The sequence below is a fragment of the Malurus melanocephalus genome, unplaced genomic scaffold (genome assembly GCF_030028575.1).
Source record: "Malurus melanocephalus ecotype Western Australia unplaced genomic scaffold, MMel_1.1 scaffold_113, whole genome shotgun sequence".
Classification (NCBI taxonomy): Eukaryota; Metazoa; Chordata; class Aves; order Passeriformes; family Maluridae; genus Malurus; species Malurus melanocephalus.
In genome coordinates this window covers 677,687-702,093 of record NW_026623345.1, presented here as the reverse complement: position 1 = coordinate 702,093, position 24,407 = coordinate 677,687, and the positions used below count along the sequence as shown (strand labels likewise).

General features: G+C 42.7%; 1 protein-coding gene across 4 annotated transcripts in view; it reads left to right on the top strand.

The window, feature by feature from the left end:
* LOC130575601 (phospholipid-transporting ATPase ID-like) overlaps positions 1-24,407 on the top strand; it is an 82,531-nt gene that overhangs the window by 45,855 nt on the left and 12,269 nt on the right. For all 4 annotated transcript variants that reach the window (XM_057369597.1, XM_057369596.1, XM_057369595.1 and 1 more), the window contains exons 10-22: positions 2,650-2,808; positions 3,519-3,607; positions 8,550-8,746; positions 9,845-10,053; positions 12,136-12,179; positions 13,705-13,870; positions 14,658-14,846; positions 15,615-15,730; positions 17,138-17,302; positions 18,887-18,998; positions 20,022-20,127; positions 20,842-20,989; positions 23,851-24,034. In XM_057369597.1, coding sequence (XP_057225580.1) covers positions 2,650-2,808; positions 3,519-3,607; positions 8,550-8,746; positions 9,845-10,053; positions 12,136-12,179; positions 13,705-13,870; positions 14,658-14,846; positions 15,615-15,730; positions 17,138-17,302; positions 18,887-18,998; positions 20,022-20,127; positions 20,842-20,989; positions 23,851-24,034 — 1,884 coding nt within the window. The remainder of the gene's footprint in view (positions 1-2,649; positions 2,809-3,518; positions 3,608-8,549; positions 8,747-9,844; positions 10,054-12,135; positions 12,180-13,704; positions 13,871-14,657; positions 14,847-15,614; positions 15,731-17,137; positions 17,303-18,886; positions 18,999-20,021; positions 20,128-20,841; positions 20,990-23,850; positions 24,035-24,407) is intronic.

The window sequence follows — 24,407 nt, the reverse complement described above, 5'->3', positions numbered from 1 at the left end:
TAGAATAGAATAGAATAGAATAGAATAGAATAGAATAGAATAGAATAGAATAGAATAGAATAGAATAGAATAGAATAGAATAGAATAGAATAGAACAGCATATTTCAGTTGGAAGGGACCTACAATGATCATCTAGTCCAACTGCCTGACCACTTTAGGGCTGACCAAAAATTAAAGTGTATTTTTAAGAGCACTGTCCAAATGCCTCTTAAACCTGACAGTCTGAGGGCATCAATCACTTCTCTAGGAAGTGTGTTACAGTGAGTGGTCACCCKCTCAGTAAAGAAATGTTTCCTAAGAGRGCTGGTCTGAACCTCTCCYGGTGCAACTTTTRCCATTCYCAAGTGTCCTGTCACTGAATGCCAGGGAATACATAGCACATACACAGAAAGGAATCAGGCCTGTCAAAACCAGAATACTCCATGCTCACACATCATCTGTCTGTGGAGAGAAGATGAGGGAACAGCCCAAGAGGTGTTAGTCACGTTCTGCAGTGCTCTGCTGGCCTAGATATGAGGTCAGGATTACAGTGTGGAAAGGGGTGGAATGAGTGCTGCTGTCCTTGGAAAACCTCRAGGATTGCAGGCTTTCAGGGAGGGAGAATAATTTTAGAAAAATATGTTTTTGAAATAAGTAGATGATTCCAGGACAAGTGGTGGGGATGTGGCAAAGAACATAGCTGAGACTGTGTCTGGTAGAGTTTCTTTTGCCTTCTTTGTTGAGGTTTTATTTAATAATGTCTGTCGTTTTTGCCAAGTGTCAGCTCAGTACATCAGGATTTCTCTGAAGTGATGGCTGAGGTTCTGAGTGTTTTAGGTCTTGAGAAATATGTTTTTACAGGTGCAAGTTAGATGCTTTATGTTAGTAATTGGAGTAGCATGCCTTAATTGTTTCCCTGCACAGACTGAAGTGTCTGTCAATTTGTAAGCAAAATCTTAATCTTGGATAATTTTTCAGGCATGTTCAGTGTGATGCTTATCTAAGGGCATAGTGTTCTTGGAAGTGCTTGATTTAAAAAAAAAGTTTAAAAATATTTTGAAAAATAGAAAACTTTTTATTGGGTATTTATTTATTCTGCAAATCTCTGTTTTACTTAGGTTGTAAATAAAAGTGCCCTCTTCACAATACTTAAAATGAATAAAATGTTTCCCAGGATGATTTATATTTGACAGTGTACTGGGAAGAGTGCCTGGAATCAGACTGAGCCCTGCATTTCCCTTAGCAAACCTCCCTAGAAATATTTAAATATTTATGTAACTCTTTATCTAATTACTTTTTAAGACAGGAAGAGAGGGCAGGGTTGTGCAGCTAATACAGGCACTCAGTGGAATGCTTAATGTGAGTTATGATGTTTGTTTGATGGCTCAGATAAGGAAGATGCTTGCAAAACCCTGAACTTCTTTGTTTGATTTGGGGAACTGGGAGACCAGAAAGGCAGCAATACTTTTCAGTCAGCCACTCCTTACCACATGTCAGCTTGGCAGTATTTAACTCTTTCACCAGACAATAAAACAGCAGATCAACACAGTTGTGACTATGAGTTCTGATGTCACGTGTCACTGAATTTCCTACTTGTTTGATCTTTTGAGTCTGATGATTTTTCTGCCCTAGAGTAGACCTACTTTTTTATAATTTTAATAATCTTTGATTTTAAAATGCGTATGCTGAAGATGACTATAGCACTTAGAGCTSTGCTTTTCTTCTGGACTTCTCTGGATTTTTCTTCAGTCTCTTGAGCCTGGTGTGTTAATCTGAGAACAGCTAAAAGAACTTTACTCTCTGCAAATACTAGTCTTTTTGTAGATATTTACAGCCCATGATCAAAATAAATTTAATGCTTCTGCTGATTAAGTGAACAGACTGAACTCTTAGATTGCCTTTCAATAAGGCATATTTGTATTTTCCAGTTSTTTTCAATACATCCACAGGGCTCTGCTTTGAGTCTTTAAATGTCAAGTGCAGCTGTTGATTTAAATAGTCATTTTCATACTGAGGCATCTGAACACATTTTATTACAAGAAATAAATATAAAACGTAGAAATAGACACTCCAATCAGTTTCAGTGTCACTTGTGTGGCCAAAGAAGGTAGCGGTACCTTTTTATGTGCTCCTGGGATTTGAGTTATAAAACAGGTGAAATTAAAAACCAGTGAACAAAGACACCTCAGTTAATTACTCTTCTGCAGCCTTTAGGCTATGATTTTATTCGCTTGGGCTCCTGCAGTTGAAGGGAAAATGAAATCAGAAAAAAGGTAATGTCAGCACTTTTAGCTAAAGTTATCCAGTGACATCGTACCACTATGAACTTACTGTGAATGGATTAAAAATATGTCGCTGGTTCAACATTTCTTCTCACCCACGTAAAAGTTGTGGAAACTTAGTTTTGTGCTCTACCAATAAAAAATTGCTGTGTTCAAAGACCTGGATATATCCAAGTTCACTGTGGTCCCTTGAATTATGAGATGGATATGGGGAGCAACGTACCAGAACATCAGTAAATATAAGATAGAGAATGGGAATGACAGGGTTAGGAGTTGACTGCAACTATAGTGTGAAATATTGTCTCTCTGAGGAGCAGCTGGGAATGCAATATTGATGACACCTTTCTGGACCAAGATTTCCATTTTTGCTTTTGCCTTCTTTTTACAGGAGAAGTCAGATGTGAGGCACCAAATAACAAACTGGATAAATTCACAGGAACTCTAACTCTTCGAGGAGAGAAGTATGCCCTGGACAATGAGAAGATGTTGCTGAGGGGCTGTACCATTAGGAACACTGAGTGGTGCTTTGGACTCGTTATTTATGCTGGTAGGTAAAAAGGCTGACATGTGAATTACAAAACACAGCAGCACTAGCATGGAAGTACATCATACCCAGCATGCACAAAAGGAATAGAGTTTGGAAAGTATGTTTCCACCAGTTACAAGAAGAAAAAAGTTTCTTATTTCAGAAATTCACGCAGCAAAGTACAGGAAGGGAATTTTGATTGATGAGTAAGAAAGAATTTAAACCATTAAATTTGGTTAAGAATTCTTGGAAGTGTATTGAATTAAGCACTGCATATCATTTCTATATGATTTTAATCCACATTGGAATATCAGGGTCATCAGTAATATTATTGATTAGATCTRTGCTTTTCATGAGCATAGTTCTTCTGCTGTTTCTTTACTCCTCTAGACATGTGAGATAATGTATAATTTYACCAATAACATAGCAATATCAGRTATTATGTGAAAATACAGAAACCTKAGAGGGAGGGTTGAATGTTGAAAGAAGAGAGCAGAGTCAAAGTCCATAATTAATGGTTTTATGTGGCCCTCCACATAATCTCAGACAAATGACTTTACCTGTTTCTGCCCAAGTTTCCCACCAGAACTCTAAACTTTAATCAGTGTACTTGACTTCAAGAGAGCTGCAATGGTTCTTTATACTGAGGAGCACAGTGGGGCCTCAGAGGGAATCAGCTTTAGAACAGCTAAGCTTTATTACTAAAATCAACAAGCATGTTTCATCTCCAGGGCCAGACACAAAACTCATGCAGAACAGCGGAAAAACAACTTTTAAGAGGACAAGCATCGATCGGCTGATGAATGTCCTTGTGTTGGTGGTAAGTCTGATTAATGTGTCTTCCTTCCTTCAGATGGGTTCATCATTTCCAGATGCTCCACCTCTTTGCCCACACAAACGGGGGAATATCAGAAGTGACTAATGATAAAAAGAAAAAGTACGTCATAATTTATTAGCAGCCTGAGTTCTGCAGCACCTCTGCCAACCCATCTTGCAAAGCAAGGCCATTACACTGACAGAATTAAGGACTTTTCTTCTGAGCTTGTCATTTTCTCTGCTCTCCCTTGCTGTGTATTTTTGTGTGAGAAATATTTTTAAGCCTGCAAATCCCTTTTTTCTTCTGTCATTTTGTCATTTTCTATTTAAATAAACATCACCAGCTCTGTCTCTTCCTCCTGATTTCTTGGCATCTCTGGTGATATCTGCATAGGACTTGGTAATTGAGCTTGCTAATTTATATGATGCCAGCTTCTGACTTAACATGTTAGGATAAATTATTAGACATGGTCTCATTAATGCCCAGAAACTGGTGTTTTTAGCAGCTGGGAAGTTTGAGAACACTAATCTTACGTAGTAGGCACTCTTCTCACATTGAAAAACAGATCTAATTTGAGGGTTAAGCTCATCAGTGCTTTTAACAAATGGTAAATACTTCCAGGCAGAAAAACCAGTAATTTTACAGACTCTCAAGATTTTACTGCTTGAGTTCAAAGCCAGTCAGGGAAGGAAGACATACCCTCTGACACTACTTTAATCAATGTTGCTTGAAGAAAAGGTCTTTAGTTTCAGATTTTATTTTCCTTTGAGTGTAAGTTTGCCATTCTTTTCCATGCATTCTGCATTGTGTTCAGTTTGTGACACTGAGAAGGTCTGGTGGTCAGTGGTCACTGTTCCTGCCTCTTCCCTCCTGCTCTTGCTCTCCAGATGACCCTAGCAGCCAGCTGGGGACAGGATCCATCCCCAGGCCTGGAGCAAGCCCTGGAGGAGGCATCCAACAGCATCTGTAAATCACAGAAAGGCTGTCTGAGCTTTCCCTGCCCTCTCTGGTGTCAGTCATGTCTCAGCTCCAGGGCTTAGAGCACAGACATCTCCAYGGTCCTCCAAGCATCATCTCAGCCCCTGTATTCCTGCTTTTTCCTAGGGATCCCAAAAGTCCTCTAAGTGGGGTCAGGGATGCCCAGCAGTGCCACTCCAGGGTTATTTTCAATCCCTCTTGAGGCCTTGCTCTGTGTGCAGTAAGGACACGCCCTTAATTTTAGTAATCTTGCACCAATCTCTGCCAAGGGAAAATCCTGGTTATCATCACCAGCTTGGTTCCCCCAGTGTTTTCTTCCCTTCTTCCTCTTAAGGGGACAGCAAAAACCATCAAGCTTTGGGCCTCTTATATTCAGAATTTTGCAAGCATTTCAAAAACTTCACATTTTCATAGGTGTTCTGCTGTGCTCTTACTGGAGAGAAGAATGGGCTGTGGGGGATCCACAAGGCACAGAAACAGAGTAAAGAAAAACTGAATAAGGAACTTGGAATTTAACTTTCAACTAAGATTTGCTAAATCTCCTTTCACAAGCCAGAGGTCCCACCCACCCACAGAACTTTCTGTCTGTTTGGCTTCTCTTTATAAACACAAATGAGATKAATTTACCTCCTGGCTCTTTTTTTAAAAAAAAACTGAGCAAGTTGCAGCCGATTGCATCAGCCTGTGTTCTTGGGCGCTGGTGGAGCCAAGGGTGTGTTTGTGTCCTTAACACATTTTTAAGAAACCTAAAATTTTGATGTCTAAGTAAAGCTCTGTCATAGCTCAAACACCAGAMTCTTTGCACACCTAAGGGGATGTGGCATTGGGTTTTTCTAGCTCTCTGGGCAGTCGAAGGTTATAGAGTGTGGTTGTAAAAATAGGCAGTGTATTTGTGCTCTTGAGTTTGGGAATACAAAGCAGCCACGATTTACTTTAAATAAGTAATTTGAATGTCGCAAAACTTATTCCACATTAGCACTGGCAAGGTTATTTTGAGTTTATTTGCCTATAAAACTTCCAGGCACAAAGCAGTGTTTAAGCAGGTTCACCAAGGGAGTGGCTGTTGAATATTGCCATGATCTGTCCCAGCAAGGGTTAATCAGGAGTGAACCTTTCCAGATGGCAGTCATAGCTGTTTTTTCACATTTGGAGGTGTTTCTCATCGATCTGAGGGGCTAATGCTCCTCCACTGCAGATGCACTTGCCAAGCTCCAGAAATGCTTTTTTTTCTCCAAAAGCTGCTTCTTAGCAGGCTTGGGAGRGCAACTTTTCAGAGAAAGAGAGCTCTCACATTCATCTCTTAAAACAACTTACTGCTTCAAATCCTGGAGCAGAACTCCAAGTACCCATCAAGGCACTGAGACTGCTTTAATTCACACTCCAAAAATCAATGTTTGTCTTGAAGTCAAARGTCACTTCACAAAATTCCTTCCAAGAGGATCTTCAGCAGGCAGTGCATGGTCAGGACCAGGGAGGGAGGATGTTGAAGGTGGGAAGCCCCATGAAYATGCACAAGCCTATGATTTTTCATCTCCTTCTCTTCAGGGCTGTGGTTACAATTGAAGCACCCTGCACACAATTGTTTCTGTGCACAGAAATTAATCTCCAGGGTTGCTGTTAAAGGCCTGGTCTTYTGCATTCGTCTCAGAGCAAACAGCATGTTGGTGAGCTTTGTGCAAGCACAAGTGTTGCACATGAGTGGGATTGTGAGAGCRTTGACATGCCCAATGCACAGAAAACAAAATGTACATAAATCAGTTGTAGGCAAAAGCTGCTGTGGTATAGAATCACAGAGTGGTTTGGTTTGGATTGGAAGGGACCTTAAAGATCATTCTGTTCCAACAYYCCAGCCACGGGCAGGGACACCTTGGGAAAGTTCAGCTCCTGTCTTGTCCCGCGTATATTTCTATTGCTGAATCACACACTGAAATTCCTACATGGATTGTGATATTCTGCAAATGGATAATTTTTAACTTGTGGGGCAGTGAGGTGGGTCATGCCTCTCATATATCCTTAAGTCCTTATAATTACAATAGTGCAGATCAACGTTTGTTTTAATTTCTGGTTCACAGAGGTTTAAAAACACTGCTGCACATTCCTTACCAGCAAGCAATATYGTCTCAATTTCACAAGTTGAGTAATTTATTTGGCTTCGCACAATTAAATAGAAAACATACTACTCGTGTGAAATAAATGTGTCCCCTGAAACTCAGCCTGCCACCTTTTTTTTTTTTTTTTACTGCAGTTCCCTTTTGTGGCTTTTTGATATTAAAACTTGAGTTGATCAGGCATGAACTTTTCACCAAGTGATTCATATTGCTCCCTAGAAGCATCTTTCTTCCTCCTGTGGATTACCTCAGCAGTACAAATATTAGCTTTACCATCAACGTTTCTATGTTTGTACCTCAATTACTGTTTTTCAAAAAGGTTGATCATTGTTTTAATGTGATTGTTGCTGTRTGGCCTTTACAAAATGGCCCAACATACTGATATTTCCTCCCTAATGATTATACTTGCAAAAGATGATTTTTAATTGCTCTTTTGTGCATCCAGTTGACTCCATATCCTCACATTKTTATTATTWTATTGATTTTTTAATGTCAAATGTTTGGAAAAGCCTGTGCCAAAAGAATYATTTTATTATCATATATCCAGGAAGGATGTCAAGTTTACTGCAGTTTATCTCCCCCAACCATCACCATTTCTGCCTTACAAATATTGTAATTACTTTAGCAGGATTCCAATATGGTGGGGCTTCTCAGTTTTTAAAGTGTTGTTAAAATCTAACCTTATTAAAGGWTAAAAGCTATCCTCTAAGCTTCCAGCTTTGAATTGGATGGGTCCACTACACTGAAAATGTTTATTAGCAGGTAGAGCTACATAGTGCTCTGTGTCAGTGAACATAATCTGCCTTTTTYATCTGCTATAAGGCAGATAATTCCTTTTTCTTCCTTCTTCCTTCCTGTTGGAGGACTGTCTCTTTCACACATTTGCTTTTCACACACCTGTTTATGAGTTCATTTTTTTCTTTTCTTGATGTTTTATGGCTGTTGGATATTCACAGTTCTAGAATTCCTTGCAGTTTGTATTAATTTCTGTTAAATTTCCTTCTTCCTGTTCTTTTTGTATTCACTTCCAAATAATTTCTTTGCTACATTCTTGTCTTCTTTTAATCAAAAAAATGCTTTTTGACCAATGTAAGGTTTTTGTGTCTGTTAAATAGTGCTCCTGAGCAAGCCCCAGTTTTCACTAAGGTTTCTCACTTTGAAATTCACTTCCCATTTGCTGTTGCCCTGGTTGCTTTAGGCTTCAGGAATCAGGCTTCTCTAAAACCCAAGGATACACATCACTGGTTGGTGTTGCTTTCTGTTTGCTCAAAGGAAATGTAATCAGATTGTGAGGGCAAGGCACCAAGGCAACCATTAGTTCTGAGAAAGCAATTAACTCTCGTCTAACCATCAGAATAATATCCAGTGCTGAATTCCAAACTGTATGGTGCTGGGTTGTCCTTATTAGCTTTTCAGAAATTGTGAGGAAGACTGATACACCTGGCAAATGGCCACATTGGTRAAGTCCTCCAGGCAGTTTCTATTCCCAGCCAGATGTTTGAGAACCCTCAGCTCCACTCTCCTCTAATGAGATTGGGTGTTTGCAGCCAACTGCCTGTGACTGCTCTAGCTGAGATGTCTGCTTGGGATTTAAATCCCCAGCTGTTTGAGGACATTTAATTCTAAGTTGTCAGACTCTGCACTGTGTAGTTTTGTTCTTGATATAAAAGTATCATAATTTTGCTGGTTTTCCCTCTTCATCACTAGGAACATTTTCCTATGATTCAGGCTATCCAACCCTATCTCATTAGAGTCTTCTGATTAAACTGTCCATAATAAATTCCTTGTTTCTAAAATGCAGTATATTTTGATTGGTTTTGATTTGTTTGGGTTTTTTTTTTTTTATTTTCTTTTTTCAGATCTTCGCATTTTTAGGACTGATGTGTCTCATCCTAGCCATTGGCAATGGTATCTGGGAGCATGATAAAGGCTACTACTTCCAGGTCTATCTGCCCTGGGCAGAGGGTGTCAATTCTGCCTCCTACTCTGGCTTCCTCATGTTCTGGTCATAYGTGATCATTCTAAACACAGTGGTACCAATTTCACTCTATGTCAGGTATGTGCCTAAAGCTCCTTTCACATTTAATCTAAAGATAGGTTTAGCTTTTGCCTTAACTGGGAGCCGCATTTTCCTTAAAASCTAACGCAGCCCCATTAGAGATGATCCTGCACAACTACAGTCACGCTTTCCTTATTTCTGCTGCTGTCAGAAGGCTTTGTCACGGTTGGAGTGGGGACAGCAATAAGCTCTGGAAGAGGAGAGGATGATTTTGCAATTAAAGGGGAGGTGTAGGTRTGTAGGATGCTGCAGGAGCAAGGCTGGAAGCCTGCCACCATTCGTGTCTCACTAACAGTGAATGAATRGCCTGTTGTTTGAGGTGGCTTTTCCTCAGGTGAGGGTTGTCAGGCAAGTAGGAGCAGTCATGTTGAAGCACTTGGTTCTGTATGAGCAGTGTGAGTGTTGCCTCTTCCCAGAGAATGCAGAGCTGTTGTTGGGTATTGGTGATAGCCAAGCAGGGCTGACAGGTAGCCAATGTGTCTCTGATGCTCTCAAAACTTGGGATRGGGTAGAGACTGCATAGCTCTGTTTAGTTTATCACTGTGCCTACCTTCAGTCAGCTTTGCTACTGAGACTCTCTTTTGTCTTGGTAAACATGAGGAATKAATTCCATTCCTGTCCAATATGTCATGCTGCAAAGTGAAAATTCACGTCATCTGTGAGCTGATGCCACTCTTTGACTGTAGTGGGTGACACAATGGCTTTCCTGTTGTTTGAGACATGGTTGTGCTCATCCACTGGCATTGGCTCAGCCCAGCACTGCTCTGCTGAAAACCATCTCCTGAAACAGCACCAAGGGAAACCCACTGCCCCTGCCTCGCTTCTCAGTCTGAAAACCTTGGAAACTTTCCAAGTACTTTTATAAAGTGCTATTTTATAAAGGAAGGAAATGAGTTTGCTGAAAATGTAGCAGATCATTTCATCAGGACTTGATTCAGAACCCCTTACCATAGGCCACCTGTGGACAGATGAGTTCAACCTGTCATTGCCTTCAAAGCTGTTGTCTAATTGCAGTTGTTAATGGTGGTGCTGAAGATAAAGAGCTTGTCCTTAAGCTGATGAATATTCCATCACCTTCTCTTTYTGTTTCATCAGCGTGGAGATTATACGCTTGGGTAACAGTTTCTACATCGACTGGGACCGTAAAATGTATTACCCACTGAACGACACGCCAGCTCAGGCCCGGACCACTACACTCAAYGAAGAGCTSGGGCAGATCAGGTACATCTTCTCAGACAAGACAGGAACTCTCACCCAGAACATCATGTGTTTCAACAAGTGCTCCATCAATGGCAAATCCTATGGTATGTTATGTTTTTCTTATTCTCCACTTATTCTCCTCTTATTTTGTGCCATTATTATTTCTTATTCTCCTCTTATTTTGTGCCATTGTGCGCCTCTTCATCCACAGAGGCTAAATCTGGTATCCAGAAGAGTGTGCGGTGTCAGGAGTCGCAGTGATCAAGTGCAAGGCTGCCCAGCAGGGATGTCTGGACAGCCTGATTGCATCATTTGCATATATTAGTAGTTTTACCTCTTTTCTCACTTTATAATCACTCTTTTTATGCCCCACTATCATTCCAACTAAAGAACAAATTCTATTAGTGTCCCAGATTTCCAATGTTTATACTCAAATTTGATTGGGTTTTGTTATTTTTTTTTCTGACATCCCTAGTTAGGTAATCTCAGCTTTTTATGGCATTATTGATGTGGTTACTGGGTATTACTAACCTGCAAAACATAACTTGTAACTCTCATGACTAAATCCCTCCTAATCACTTTTGAAATCAGCCATCGGGTCTTGGGCTAGCTGCAAATTTTGTCAGCTTTTCACACTGCTCTCTCTTCTTTTCAGCAATTTTCATGTCATGAGCAGTGATTTTCCACACCTTTTTCAGGTAGTTGGACTAGTTAATGGCCTGGTCTTTGTCTTTAGGCCTGACATCCTTCACCTACCAGAAGAGGGAAAGATTTGTAAGGAATAGGAGTAAATGGGAAATCAGAGTCATTAGCTCTGTTAGAACCTAGAAGTCATTGATTTAAAAGGCTTTTCATGATGTGGCCCCAGGCAGTTTTCTTCAGACTGCTCAAGAGGTGCTAACACTTTGCAAGCTGCCTAATTGATTAACATCATTAGATGCCCCAGAGAAATTAGTCACTGCTTATTTGTGTATGGATGCTTGCTTTGCCTGTGCCAGACCTGTTGATGCACTAATGTGCCGGACAGCTTTCATCTTTTCTCAGTGCTATCAGCTGACCCAGTAAAAGAAGATATTTCTTCCTATGTATCTGTGCATATTTGGAGACCACCATATCTCAAATAGTGCTACTGTGATATCTTACATTAGTACTGCTGAGCAGTTTGAAATCTCTCCCATCAAGTATCCTTAATGGACTTTTCTGAAATAACTAACATAGATATAGGATAAGGGTTCAAGAAATGAATGGGAAATACACCTGTAGTTTTCTAAATGTTTAGCTTCTTCCTAGAACATACCCCGGATTTGCCGCTGAGGGGCATTCAGGAAAGCCACGCCAGAAAGGGTGATTTAGCTCTGCTTTCCTCTGGAGGCTTGAGGGAAGGAAATGTACAAAAGCCTCTTGGCTATGGTTCCCAGCTGATGTACAGGTTCTCAGAAGAGTTTACTGTRTTTCTTTAACACTCCTGAGGCCTTTGTGAAGGCACACCAGCATTACAATTGACTTTGGTCAYAGCTGAGTTTGCTGCTGCAAATATGAGTCAATCATTCCTGTAATTCATTGCCTTTCAATCTTATTTCAATAAAGCTTTGGGACTGGCTGGCCTTGGCACAGTCCAGACCTTCCCAGTGARACTTTTATCCAGGTAGAAGTTCTAATGATGTTTCCTGGAGATGAGATGTCTTCAGTTCCTATGCCCAGATCATCTATTCAGGGAAAATCAGTAGAGCAGCCTTGCTACCTAGAYGTGGGGAAAACGGGATTTGAAAACTCCTTTTCTGTGGGTATCCAGGGACAGCTGCAAATGTAGTAGGATCCAGGAGCTTGATTTTGAAAGAGAAAAGTGCAAGAGAAGTCATCTCCTGGAAGGACTTCAATTTCCTACCTAGCACTAGATCCTCTCTGGGTTCAGCACAAGACAAGTCTTCTTTACGCAAAAGTCATTCATTTTTATGGTAACTGTTTTGTGTTTCAAGCATCTGTCAGTGTCTGGAATTTTTTATGGACCAACAYAGAAACTGATTGTTATGTATCATCCATCTTCAGTGCCCATGTCAATTTACTGAAACTTCTAAAATAGATTCTAGCTTTAACCAATTTTTAGAAACACTTTTAACCAATTTTGTGGCTCAGAGACTGCACTTACCCACAGTTTGCGGCTTTAATTTCATCTTTCTTGCTTGCAGGTGATGTGTATGATATGTCTGGGCAAAGGATAGAAATAAATGAGGTAAGTGTTCAAGTGCTGTSAGGATCTGTGCCTTTCAGTGCACCTGGCTAGGTACCAGTGGACACAACCCACGGAGGCCCAGCTCATGCTTTTGACCCTGCAATAGCTGGTTCTCTTGATGCTCATAACAGTGATGTGTTTCTCTGGATGTCAGAGAATTCCCAGAKTTAAGTTCTTTTCCAGTAAGCCTGGCTTAAACCTGCAGGTTGGGAACAGCCCACTGTCCCCTCTGCTTCATCTGACACCCTGGTGTGTGCCCAGCTCCTCTTGAATGCCTGACCATTGGTGTCTGTTGGAGGCTTGAACATTGGTGAATTTTATTAACCTTGGCAGTTAATTAAACCTTTAGAGAGGAATTAGTGAGTGCCGTTCATACCAACAGCAAGGTCACTGTCAACTTCTGCTAATGTCTGGACTTTGGAAACTGTGAAAATAATTTCTAAATTTCTCTTTAGYCTCTGCTTGCTGGCACAAACACACATATATTCATTTCTAAAATRTCTGAAAGCTGCATGCAGTAATCCAAATAACAAACAGCAAGATGATGATAAAAATCCCACTCCTCATTCCAATGATTCATTTCCAGGCCATTTGGAACTTAAATTGCCCACTGAAGCAGGCTGCTTGTGTTGAGTACTGTGCCTCCAGCCTGCCCTCTTTCCACCAGCCTTGCCTGGTGACATGCACTGGAGTCCTGCCAGCTGTCCACCCCACCCTTGTGCTCGTGACACTCTCTGGAGCAGAGTCCTGCTGCCCACACATCCATGATGTTGCTGTGCCTGGACCTTGCTGCACAGACAGTGTGGGAGGGGTCGGTCTRTGCTCTTGGACTAAGTGCTAAATGTCAGAGGTCAAAAGGATGATTCCCATCCTGGAAACTCTGAGCTCATCAGGGATGGGGAGGGAGTCAGAATTGTCCAAGGCAGGCTTGGCAATGCATTGCTCCATGACACATCATGCTGTGAGCTTCTGGACRTTTCTCCAGCGTGTTCCACTCTGCCTGGGGCTCCTTGTTTTTTGAAAAAATGGGCAGTGCCTGTGGAGTTTAACCTTTACATCACCTGTCTGTCCTATTTTTTCCTTATCAGGTTTTTTCTGTCTTTGGGAGAACATAGTGGATAACGGAGCCTTCTGAATTGTTTTAAACTGGGCTCCTGCGTTCTGCTATCACAGGCAGCCTTCGACATCATGAGCACAATGCCTCCAAGCAGGCATGTGTTGAGGGCAGGCACTTTTTTGGCTGCAGGGATGCTGTTGGAGCATTAGCTGCCGTTCAGACAGGCTGCTTAGCTAATTGGTTCTTATCCTGAGTGCTGCTCTGAAAGGCACATCTAGTGCCTGTCCTGTCCTGTGACTAAATATCTTTCATGACCTCCCACTTTCTTAAATCCACCAATCTCTGTCACAAGCAGCCCTGCAGGACAGGGTCCTCTGTAAATGTGAGGAGAGAGGGGCTGTGTTGGGCAGGTGTTGGTGCACAGCTGTGCRAGAGCTCCACAAATAACACCAAGCCATGTTCTTTCAGCACACAGAGAAGGTTGATTTCTCGTACAACCCGCTGGCTGACCCAAAGTTTGCCTTCTACGACCGCAGCCTGGTCGAAGCCGTGAGGCTCAACGATGTCCCAACGCACAGATTCTTCCGGCTGCTCTCACTCTGCCACACAGTGATGCCTGAGGAGAAGAAGGAAGGTGAGGACTGCTGAAAGCACCAGGATGAGTGGTTACATTCCCTCACCCCATGGCATGTGTTCTCTCCACAGAAGCTGTTATTGGTCCTTTTGGCTCCTTGGTGACTTTCTGTAGTGTATGGCTACACATAAATCGGTGTCTTTGGAGATGCCWCAGGGAAGAGAAAGGATSAGGGCCTCCACACYCTGTGTGTTCCATGGTGGAGCCTAYACTACTGCAAACACCCCATCYCTGGAGTGYGGAAATTGCAGGTGCCACAGCTYCTCTGAGGTGGCAGAGGCTTGCCCCACTCTTCTTCTACTCTGCTCCTGGTCCCAAAAGGCAAAGAACATAGAGTGTCCACTGGAGACTCATTAGCTCCTCTCACCCAGTGCTCCCACAGCTACTGGGTCAGCCTCCTCAAATCCCAGACACAATGAAAACCATGCTTTAAAGGCTAGAATTAATTGACAGGTATCAGGTAAAAAYACTGATTAGAAAAATACACACAGATTTAGAAGGGGCTAAACCCAAGGAGCTTGTCTTCTCAGTGGGATGTTAGACTCCAAAGAGAGTGACTAAAGTTCCCAAAAGAATTCAAGTGTAAGAGTCTTGCACTGTCCTGGAGGATGGGTTAGTGGGACTTGTAGAAGATGAGTGGATAAAGGTTCTTTTTAGTGTTCCACCTCTGTAGATAGACAGAAAAGCAAAGGGATATCTGCTTTGTAATGTCTGGGAATTTATACTTTTTTTTAGCTCAGAAATAAGTCAGAAACCACATTACTTAATTTATTTTCTTGTTTGTCAGGTAACTTGGTGTATCAAGCACAATCTCCTGATGAAGGAGCTCTAGTCACTGCTGCCAGAAACTTTGGATTTGTGTTCAGRGCTCGCACACCAGAGACCATCACTGTTGTGGAAATGGGAGAGACAAAAATCTACAAACTTTTGGCTATTCTGGATTTCAACAATGTTCGCAAGCGCATGTCTGTGATTGGTATGTTCCCTTTGCCACTTTCTTTTCTTCCTGACTTTTTAGGTTCTAGATTTGTCTCTCCTTCTGCTATGATGCATTTTTCTAAGAGAAATCCTTTGCAACATGCTCTGAATAATATATTTTTCTGAGGGCTTGAGATGGACTGCCTTGACTTTTTAATTACACAGCAACAGTGCCAGAAAAAAGCTGAAAAGAGGCAGGTGGGAGAAATCTCAACACCTGGACCACAGGTGCAAGCCAGCCTCCTGAAGACATTAAGCTTTTCATCTGTCTTGCTGCCCCCATTGMAGCGCAGGAAAGGTGTTTCTTCTAATCAGCTTTTAAATTATCAGTGAAATTTGAGGGAGTAAGAAAGAAGAAAGCAAGAATGAACTGAGGAATCAAATTTGCCAAACAGAAAATGAAGAAATTATTCAAGAAATTTTTCCAGGGTTTATTAACCCTCCAACATACTCAAGTATTTTGGGAATCTCGTAACTGTAGTTACACTTTGYTGGTAGGAGAAATAGGAGAAGTGGTACCAATTTTATAAAAAAGTTGTTCTTAAATTCTGAATGAAGTTCTGCCTGTGAGGACAAGGTGGAGTCTCCTCAAACCAATGTGCTCTCTKCTTTTCTAAGCAGTTTGTCTTGATTCCTGCAAGTTTGCCAAAACTTGGGGAAATACAGACACAGAAAGTAGAAGCTTTCCTTGGTTTTGATGGAAGGGCTGTGTACCCCAAAAGCCTCAGYCTGAGATTTGCAGCATTTCTTCTCCTCTTCCTCATAGTGCGGAGTCCAGAAGGTGACTTGACTTTGTACTGCAAGGGGGCTGACACCATTCTTTATGAGCTGCTYCATCCATCCTGCAACTCTCTCAAAGAGGAGACCACAGAACACCTGAATGTAAGTGTTTCATTTACAATGAGATCTCTGCATTTGATGATTGCCTTTTCTCCAGGTATGGAGGCATACTTCATTTTGAGTTTTAGAAAGAGCACTTAAGCGCCAATTTTTTTGTCATGGAATAAAGAAAGAAATTAATTTCTGTGGCGTTAGGTCTCAAATTAGTTGTCTAATCAGGAGCACCAAGTGCCATTTGAACTGCTCCAGGACAATCAGCAGATTGAGGGAGATGATTTTGTCCTTCTATTCTGCTCTTGTGAGACCTCACCTGGAACAGTGTCCAGCTCTGGGATCCTCAACATAAGAAGGACATGAATCTGAGTCTAACATCCCACTGAGAAGACATGAATCTGTTGGAGTGAGTCCAGAGGATGTTATGGAGATGGTCAGAGGGCTGGAGCACCTCTTCTGTAGCTGAGAGGTCTGAGTTTGTTCAGCCTGGAGAGGAGAAGGCTCTGGGGAGACCTTAAAACACCTTCCAGTGCCTGACAGGGCTACAAGAGAGCTGGAGAGGGACTTTTTACAAGGGCATGTTGTGAAAAAACAGGAGTTAATGACTTTAAATTGAAAGAGGGTAGATTTAGATTAAATACTAGAAAGAGAATCTTTACTGTGAGGATGATGAGACACGGGCACAGGTTGTCCGGAGAAGATACAGATGCTCCATCCCTGGAAGTGTTCAGGGCCAGGATGGATGGGGTTTTGAGGAGCCTGGTCTAGAGGAAGGCGTTCCTGCCCATAGCAGGGGGTTGGAATGAGTTCATGAGATGAAGGACCCTGCCAAYCCTAGACATTTTATTATTTTGGGGTTCTGCAGTATGGACAGAGATGGCAAATACAGTGTAGGGCATTCAGAAGACCTGTGACCTGTTCCTGATGGACCTTCACTTCAAGCCTGGGGAAACACCTCCATTTTCACAAATGCATCTCTGCTATTCCAGCAAACACTGAGCTCCATATTGCCCATCAGAAAGCACAGTTACAAGGACTTGTTGAGATTCAATGACTGGCTATGCTCATGCTGTGCATTTCAGCCGCAATTCATACCCTAAAAATGTTGAATCCATGTCCCAAATTCAAGGCTCTATTCAGTGCTTACTTACATCTCACTATTCTGGACCTTTAGTTGAGAAGTRCAAGCCTGGGAAACAAATGCCTGGTAAAGCTTTAGAGCCAGAAAGTTGAAAAGACCTTTTTGAGCTTTTACTTCATAAGGACCATGGATGTCAATGATAAAGTAGTCTGGAATTGCTATTTAAAAATACCCCAATATTTGTGGCCTAAGCTGTCATTTTTTTTACCAATTTACCAAGTCACTTTCACAGGTCTGCTTTCTGAGAGTCCTTTGTAAGCCCAGGTGACCAGACTGTTCTTCTTGGCTGTTTTTGCCTCACCACTGTCTTGCAGGAGTTTGCTGGAGAAGGTCTGAGGACACTTGTGGTGGCCTACAAAAGCCTGGAGGAAGATTACTTTCAGGATTGGATCAGGCGTCACCATGAAGCCAGCACTGCCTTGGAAGGACGGGAAGACAAACTGTCAGAGCTATATGAAGAGATTGAAAAAGACCTAATGGTTGGTAATTCAGGGAATCTGGGCCAGGCTCTGGGGGAGGCAGCGAGGGTGGTGGTTTGTCAATAAACAGCTCGGTGTGACTTTGGTAAACACCGCTCTGCAAGCAGCTCGGTGGGCTGTGTGACAGGAGCGCTTCAGAACATGGCAGTCCCGGGTGTTCACTGGCACCTCCGTCAGGAGCCCCAAACTCAGGTGTCAGCCACCAGYGCAGGGGAACGGTTTTATTTTAACTCACGTGGGTGTCAGAGTAGCTTTCTCGTGATGAAGTGACATACCAGAGCCTGCGGGAGATGACGTGGACACAAATATTTCATAGTTATCCCTTGTTTTTGCAAATGGTTGATCTATTTATTTTMCAGCCTTTGAAATGGCAGGCAGTGAATAATTCCCAGTGCCCCTGAGAGTGTCTCCTTTGTTCTTCCAGCCTTGGGCAGGATGGGTAGATGCTATCCATGAACATGTTTGTGTCAATTTGAAATAGAACTGTGATCTCCAAGTCATTCTTCTCTCCCTCAGTGTTGTTACAGTTTTTAAATGCCCTGGAGGGTCTGCCTGTGTTTTAGAGCCATGAATAATGAATGAAAAGGATGTGTGGGATCTGAGGGGAAGCAATCCAGCTTTTGAGCCATGGCAGAGTTTTCTTGAAATAGTGGAAATCGTGGCAGACACCTTTGCTCCTTCCACTTGCTGTGTACTTGGGTTGCCAGCGGGGCTCAGGGAAGAAGCAAGTGTGAGTAGGGAGATGAGATGTGGCCCCTGGAAGTTCACAGTCTCTCTGTCTGGATCAGGGACTACTGTAAAACGGGGATTGTGCAGTTTTGAGGACCTTGTAGAGAGGTTCCATCAGAGCTGTTACCTACACTGGTAACGCTCTCAGCTGATGTCTGATGGACATCCCAGGATGCCAGAAGGGATCCTGGGCTTAAAGCCAACCTCGGAATTTAGTCTGCCAGCAGCAGGAGGTAGGTGGTAGCAGTGAAACCTGAGGTAGCAGMGAAACATCCATGTCCCTTTGATGACAGGTTAAAGCCACCAGCTATCTCCAAACAGCAGAAAAAGCAGTAACTTCACAAAAATGAGGGTTTGTGYCCTGAGCAGTCTGGGTGACAGTGTGGAGCAGGGGTGGGGACAGGTCTGTTTAGGGCTGGAGAGGATGTTTAGCAGCCATGTAACAGCTGCAGTAGAGCACAGCTGGGATCAAGCTCCACACAAGAGGAGGTTTGGGGACTCGGATCCACAATGTTTTTGTGGGTCCTTGTTCCTCTTGTGGCTCTTTGTTCCTCTGTTAGAGATCTGTTGTGAAGGGAACACATGGAACAACACGGACCTGTAGCTCTGCAAGCATTCTTGCAAATAATTYCCATGCATATTCATAACCCATCGGAGCCTGGGGGATTAGAGACTAGGAACAACTGCAGGATCAGGGCTGCACTCTGTACAGTAAAYTAGCAGAGATGACAATTAGTGCAGCCTTATTCCTGGGGATTTCATTTGTATTTGCTTAAGTAACTACCTCTACATTTAATGTTTTCTCCTTTGGTAGCAGTGGGAGGACTAAACCAGCTCCCTGCCCTTTCTGTTAAGCTGCTAGGTGCCACAGCCATCGAGGACAAGCTGCAAGATGGGGTCCCACAGACGATTGAGACTCTTGCCAAAGCCAACATCAAGATATGGGTTCTCACTGGAGATAAGCAAGGTAAAGGCAGCTTGGAGGCTTTGGAGGCTTCTCTTCTCTCCCACTGGTGGGGTGGTTCTGCCAAGTCCTTTCAYTCTTTGAAAACTGCACAGAAGACAAACTTACAGGGCTTGGCTTCATTGCCAGCTACACAAAATTGTAGTTAATTAGAATTAGACCAGATGACTGTGGCTCGTGTCGTCCTTAATTTCTGTCCTGAGAATGGAAGCAGGCCGTTCTTTGCCTTTGGAGAAGTGATGGCAMTTATCCCACAGTCCCTGACATAAACTGTGAAAAGCTGCTGCTTTCATCCAGYTGATCATTCAGGTGAAGAAGGTGGAAAAAATCTTGTCCTGCTTTCTAGGAACTTATTGAGGTGGATGTTGGGTGAGTCTCAGTTTGTTTCTGGCTCTCATCGTCTAGAAGAGAAATGGAGGAAACATATGTTTTTGGAAATGGAAAGAACAACAAGTAGACTCCAGTGAATTCTTTTGGAGACATAATATCTTACTGAAACAATGGTGTTTCAGGGAAGTCAGAAGAGTTTGCAAATAATTTCATCCATGACTTGAGTAGGGAATATTTGAGAAAAATGAAACATTTCATTTTGTCATGTTCCAAATGCAGTAGTTATGCTATAAAATACCAAAATATGTTTTTTCAGRATTTTATGGACAAAATGTCATATTCTTTTTCAGAACTGTGGTTTGGGGCTTTTCTGGAAGTAGGCAGAAGGCAAGTTAAAAATCCCCCCCAAAAATTTTGAATCAACATGAAATGTTTTTTGTTGCTCCAAATATGTTGGGCAAAGGGTGTCTTAACGCTTTTTCATGTTGGTAGAGTTTTTTTTTCCCGTGGTCTTGTGACGTCAAATTTGCCACTACATCCATCAACGTGACTCTCCTGGCTCTTTTACTATTGACTCTGAAAGGCTCCAAGCTCTTCTGAGTCAGAAAGAGACCTTTTGTCCTGTGTACAAAAAGAACAGAAGTGGTGAATTTGGGGCTGCTAATATGGATTATCTTCCTGTTTTATCTTTTTTAGAGACAGCAATGAATATTGGTTACTCCTGCAACTTGCTGAATGATGACATGGAAGATGTTTTTGTTATTGAAGGTAGCACATCTGATGATGTACTGAATGAGCTGAGGTAAATGGCTGAAGCACTAGCACTAATTGTGTTTTCTATCATTCCACCTCTTTTTTTTCTGTCAGCTTTCCTTGTTGCAGTTCACTGAGGGACCTTAAATAAAGGGAGAGCTGTCTTCCTGTCTGATCCAGAAGCTAAACACAATGTAGAAATCTCCTCTGAGAGTTAATGCTGAAGCTTCTTGATCCAAGAGCTGAGATGAAATAAAGATAAAAGAAAGCAGAGTCAGACAGGGAATATCAGCTGATGTTCACCAAAAAGTGATCCAGAGGCACAAARGCTTTGGCCCCAGGCTTGAGCTTTGCTCTTGCTCTGCTTCTGTTGTGTTTTATTGACATTGCTGCCTCCTTCCTCACCTCCTCTGTAGACACAAGTTCTTAGGTAAAGGTGGAAGATGGGAAAGGTTTCTCCTTTTCTCCTGCTGTAGATGGCTGCCAGAAAACACGTACAGAAAATTGAATGCCCTTTGGGATACCATCCTTCATGACATTGAGATGGTTTGTTTGACTTTGAATCAGCAGAAGTTTAGCAACACTYGTTAAGAGTTTCAGAAACGTGGATGATCTGCACAGAGAGCAGCAGCTAAACAATGCTTATTGTTGTACGGTTACAGTGAAAATTGGACTGAACTATCAAAGGGAAGCATTTTTTTGTTTCCATGAAGTTGCAAATCTTTGCAAGTTTTTCATTATTATCCTGGGTTTCCTTTTTTAGGAATGCAAGGAAAAAGATGAAGCCTGACTCTTTTCTGGACAGTGATGAAATCAACATTCAGTTTGAAAAATCTTCGAAAAAGCAAATAATTATACCTGATGAGCAAGCAAATGGGGTGTAYGGTCTGGTTATCACTGGCCACAGCCTGGTAAGGAAGGTTCAGAGTCTTGTTAGGGATGTGCTCCCTGAAGAATTTACTGGAAGTCTGAAAAATGCTTTGAAAATTCAGTTCTAGAGGACAAGATTTTTTTTCCCACCCCTAATTGAGAATTAGTTTCAGTGGTTATCTGAGACACTAAAGGTGACAGACAATATTTCAGAAGATGGAAACAGAGAAAAGTTGGCCTTGATGTTTCATGAACAAGAGGGGTAGAGTAGCTGGGTCATTTTTCATTTCTGGAAAGATRATAGGAAAATAACCAGGTTTGTGTTTGCAGCAAGAGATAACATCAAACACAGGTTTCAGTGCCAAGGACATACTCTACTAAATATAGCTGAAAACAGATATGCTTAATTGATAGGATATAGATCTTTTAACTTAAACTAATATATTGTTTGATACTCTCTCCCATTATATTCTTCCAAGCAAGCTGAAGTAATGCACTCTAAATGAAATTGCTAAGTGACAGATGAAAGTCTGCTTGGGAAGTGTGSCTCTGAAGGACTCCCTCTTGATCTAAAATAACACAAATAGCTGTCATCTGCAGCGGGTTATCCCACTTATATTTTATGCTCAGCGTTTGCATTAACTGCTCAGAAAGAGATTAGGTAACACCAGACTCTGAGAGAGTACCAAGGAAACAGAGTAGTCAGGCATTATCTGGAAAGTATAGGGGGAAACTGAGTCAGTTGGGATTACTGAGCCTAGAGAATACTGATCAGTCTTGGTTATACTCTTCAAATTATAACAGGTGAACAAAGTAATGAAATTAAACTGCGATAAGAGAGTTTTGGGTGAGATGTCTTCCTGGTGAGAACAGCAAAACTCTGCAATAAATTTTCCGTGCTTGGAAATTTTTTAGAGTCAGTTAGAGAAAAGAGAAAGCAATCTAGATCCATTTAAACCTGTCTGTGAGGAAGTCTTAATTTATATCAGTTTTATTTATCTGTTGTATTTTAGTTTCCCAGATCTCAGTGAAAGCAAATAGACATATTTAGCTCTGGGATGTGCTGCCCCTCAGAAACAAGGCACTTCTGTTCCCTGTGGTTGCTGCCTCTCCTGATGGCAGTCTAAAAGTTTTCACTCCTGGTTCCATACCAGCCCAGCAAATTACTGTTAAGATCACATCTTGCAGACCCCAAGTGCTGTGCTACCCAAACACCACTGGCAGCCATGGCAAAGCCTTCATTGCTTTCCTGGAAAAACACACACTCACCCACACCTGGGCAAGGGGATATGTCTCACACAAAGAAATTCAAGTCTGGTGTGGGAGCAACCAGTCCACACAGAGTGGACACAAGTCTCACCAAGATAATAGCTTTCTCCTCAGTGGGGACCACAAGCAYAGCTCAGACGAGTCTAGATGTCATTTATTTATTTCTGTGAGCTTGAACAGTGGCAGCAGTGCTGATACTGTCCCACACACAGCATCTGCTCAGTGCTGCATCCCTGCCTGCAGAGGGGTGGGAGGGCAGTGCTGGGCTGTGCCCACGCCTGCTGTTGCCTGAACAAAGCAGTGAACAGAAACTCGTCAGCATGCATAATGGCATCATCATTCCAGTTGATTTGTATGCAGCTGATATGTGTCATTAATAGACAAAATGATAACATTTTGCTGGTCCTGTGCAGTGAGGATGTTGAGGCAAAAGGCATCTCTGACTGTACTGACCAACAGTTACCCAAGCTAAAYCATGAAAAGGTCTCTTGTTGAGCGAGCCTGCTGCCACTGACAGAGGAAAGTGGGGACGCTGGTGACTCTGTGTTGCAAAAAGAAAGAATCTGTGGTGTCAGGACTGTCTGCCTTATGCACAAAGGGCAGTGAGCCTGCTGAAATGGCTCTGAGCAGGAGTGAGCCCTGTAGATTCCTTATGTACATATCTGCTAAAAAGAGACAAAGATCAGGGCCAAAAAGTATGATCTGAGAGAAATATGAAAAGCTAACAGTGCTCACTCCTCCTCATGCAGAGCTGGAGGGATGACTAGACATCCAATTATCTCAGTGTCTCCTGAACAGAAATAACACAGCTGACTGATTTAAAAGGTCAGCACTCAGAGCAAAGCAGCCTTCTCCCTAGTTTGTGTTTTGCTTTGTCATGCCCACCTGAGCTTAACTCTTTGTATGNTTAAGTAAAGCACTAAAAAAATGGAAATCTTTCCTGTTTATCTCTCAGAGTTTAAATAGTAATCCAGTAGGGATGAGCAGAGGCTGTCTCACATGGAGATACACAAGGTTGTCACACCCTGCAGCAGCTTCTTGCTTTTGGTGTATGACACTTCTGCCCTCTGCCAGGTTACATCGGCCAGAGCAGCATACCCAGCTGTGGTGCGTATCCAGCTGTGGTGCATATCCAGCTGTGGTGTGTATCCAGCTGTGGTGCATACCCAGCTGTGGTGCATATCCAGCTGTGGTGCATATCCAGATGTGATGCATATCCAGATGTGATGCATATCCAGCTGTGGTGCTTATTCAGAAGTGATGCATATCCAGATGTGGTGCTTATTCAGATGTGATGCATATTCAGATGTGATGCATATCCAGCTGTGGTGCTTATTCAGATGTGATGCATATCCAGATGTGGTGCATACCCAGCTGTGGTGCATATCCAGATGTGGTGCATACCCAGCTGTGGTGCATATCCAGATGTGGTACACCCAAAGCCCAGGCTTGTAGGTATGGGGTGCACATGGCATGATGTGCAGTGTGGCCGCTCCCTGTGACTGTCTGGATGGATTCACCCACACGAATGGAAGAGCCTGGCTCAGCTGCCGTTGCCACCTCACTGCATCCTCTTTGTCAGGCCAGGAGCTGCTGTGAGCCGGCCCTGAACACCTCCTGTCCTCCTTGGTAGGCTTACGCGCTGGAGGGGAACCTGGAGCTGGAGCTGGTGAGGACTGCCTGCATGTGCAARGTGGTGATCTGCTGCCGGGTGACTCCCCTGCAGAAGGCCCAGGTGGTGGAGCTGGTGAAGAAGTACAAGAAGGCTGTGACCCTGGCGATTGGAGATGGAGCCAACGATGTCAGCATGATCAAAAGTGAGTGATGGCCGAGAGCCAGCACACTGGAGCAGACTGGCTTAAAGATGTTTTTGCACTCTGAGGTGGGCTAGCAGTGGGAACAGATCTGAGAACCTCCTGTACCACCCTCTTTGTGGAAACGAGTGTCTGTGTCCCAGATTTTGGCAGGTCTCTACAGAGCACTCACTGCAGGTCAGTTGTGTCTCCTGCCTTCTCAGTCACACTGAACTGGCTGCTTCAGAAGCTAAGGTTGGACAAAAAACCTTTTTTCCTGTTTCTACCTTAGAACAGACATAGTGGTTGGACTCAATGATCATGTAAGTCKTTTCCAACCTAAATGATTTTATAATTCCATGAGAAATCCACACAGGCTGTGACATGTCCATCTGTG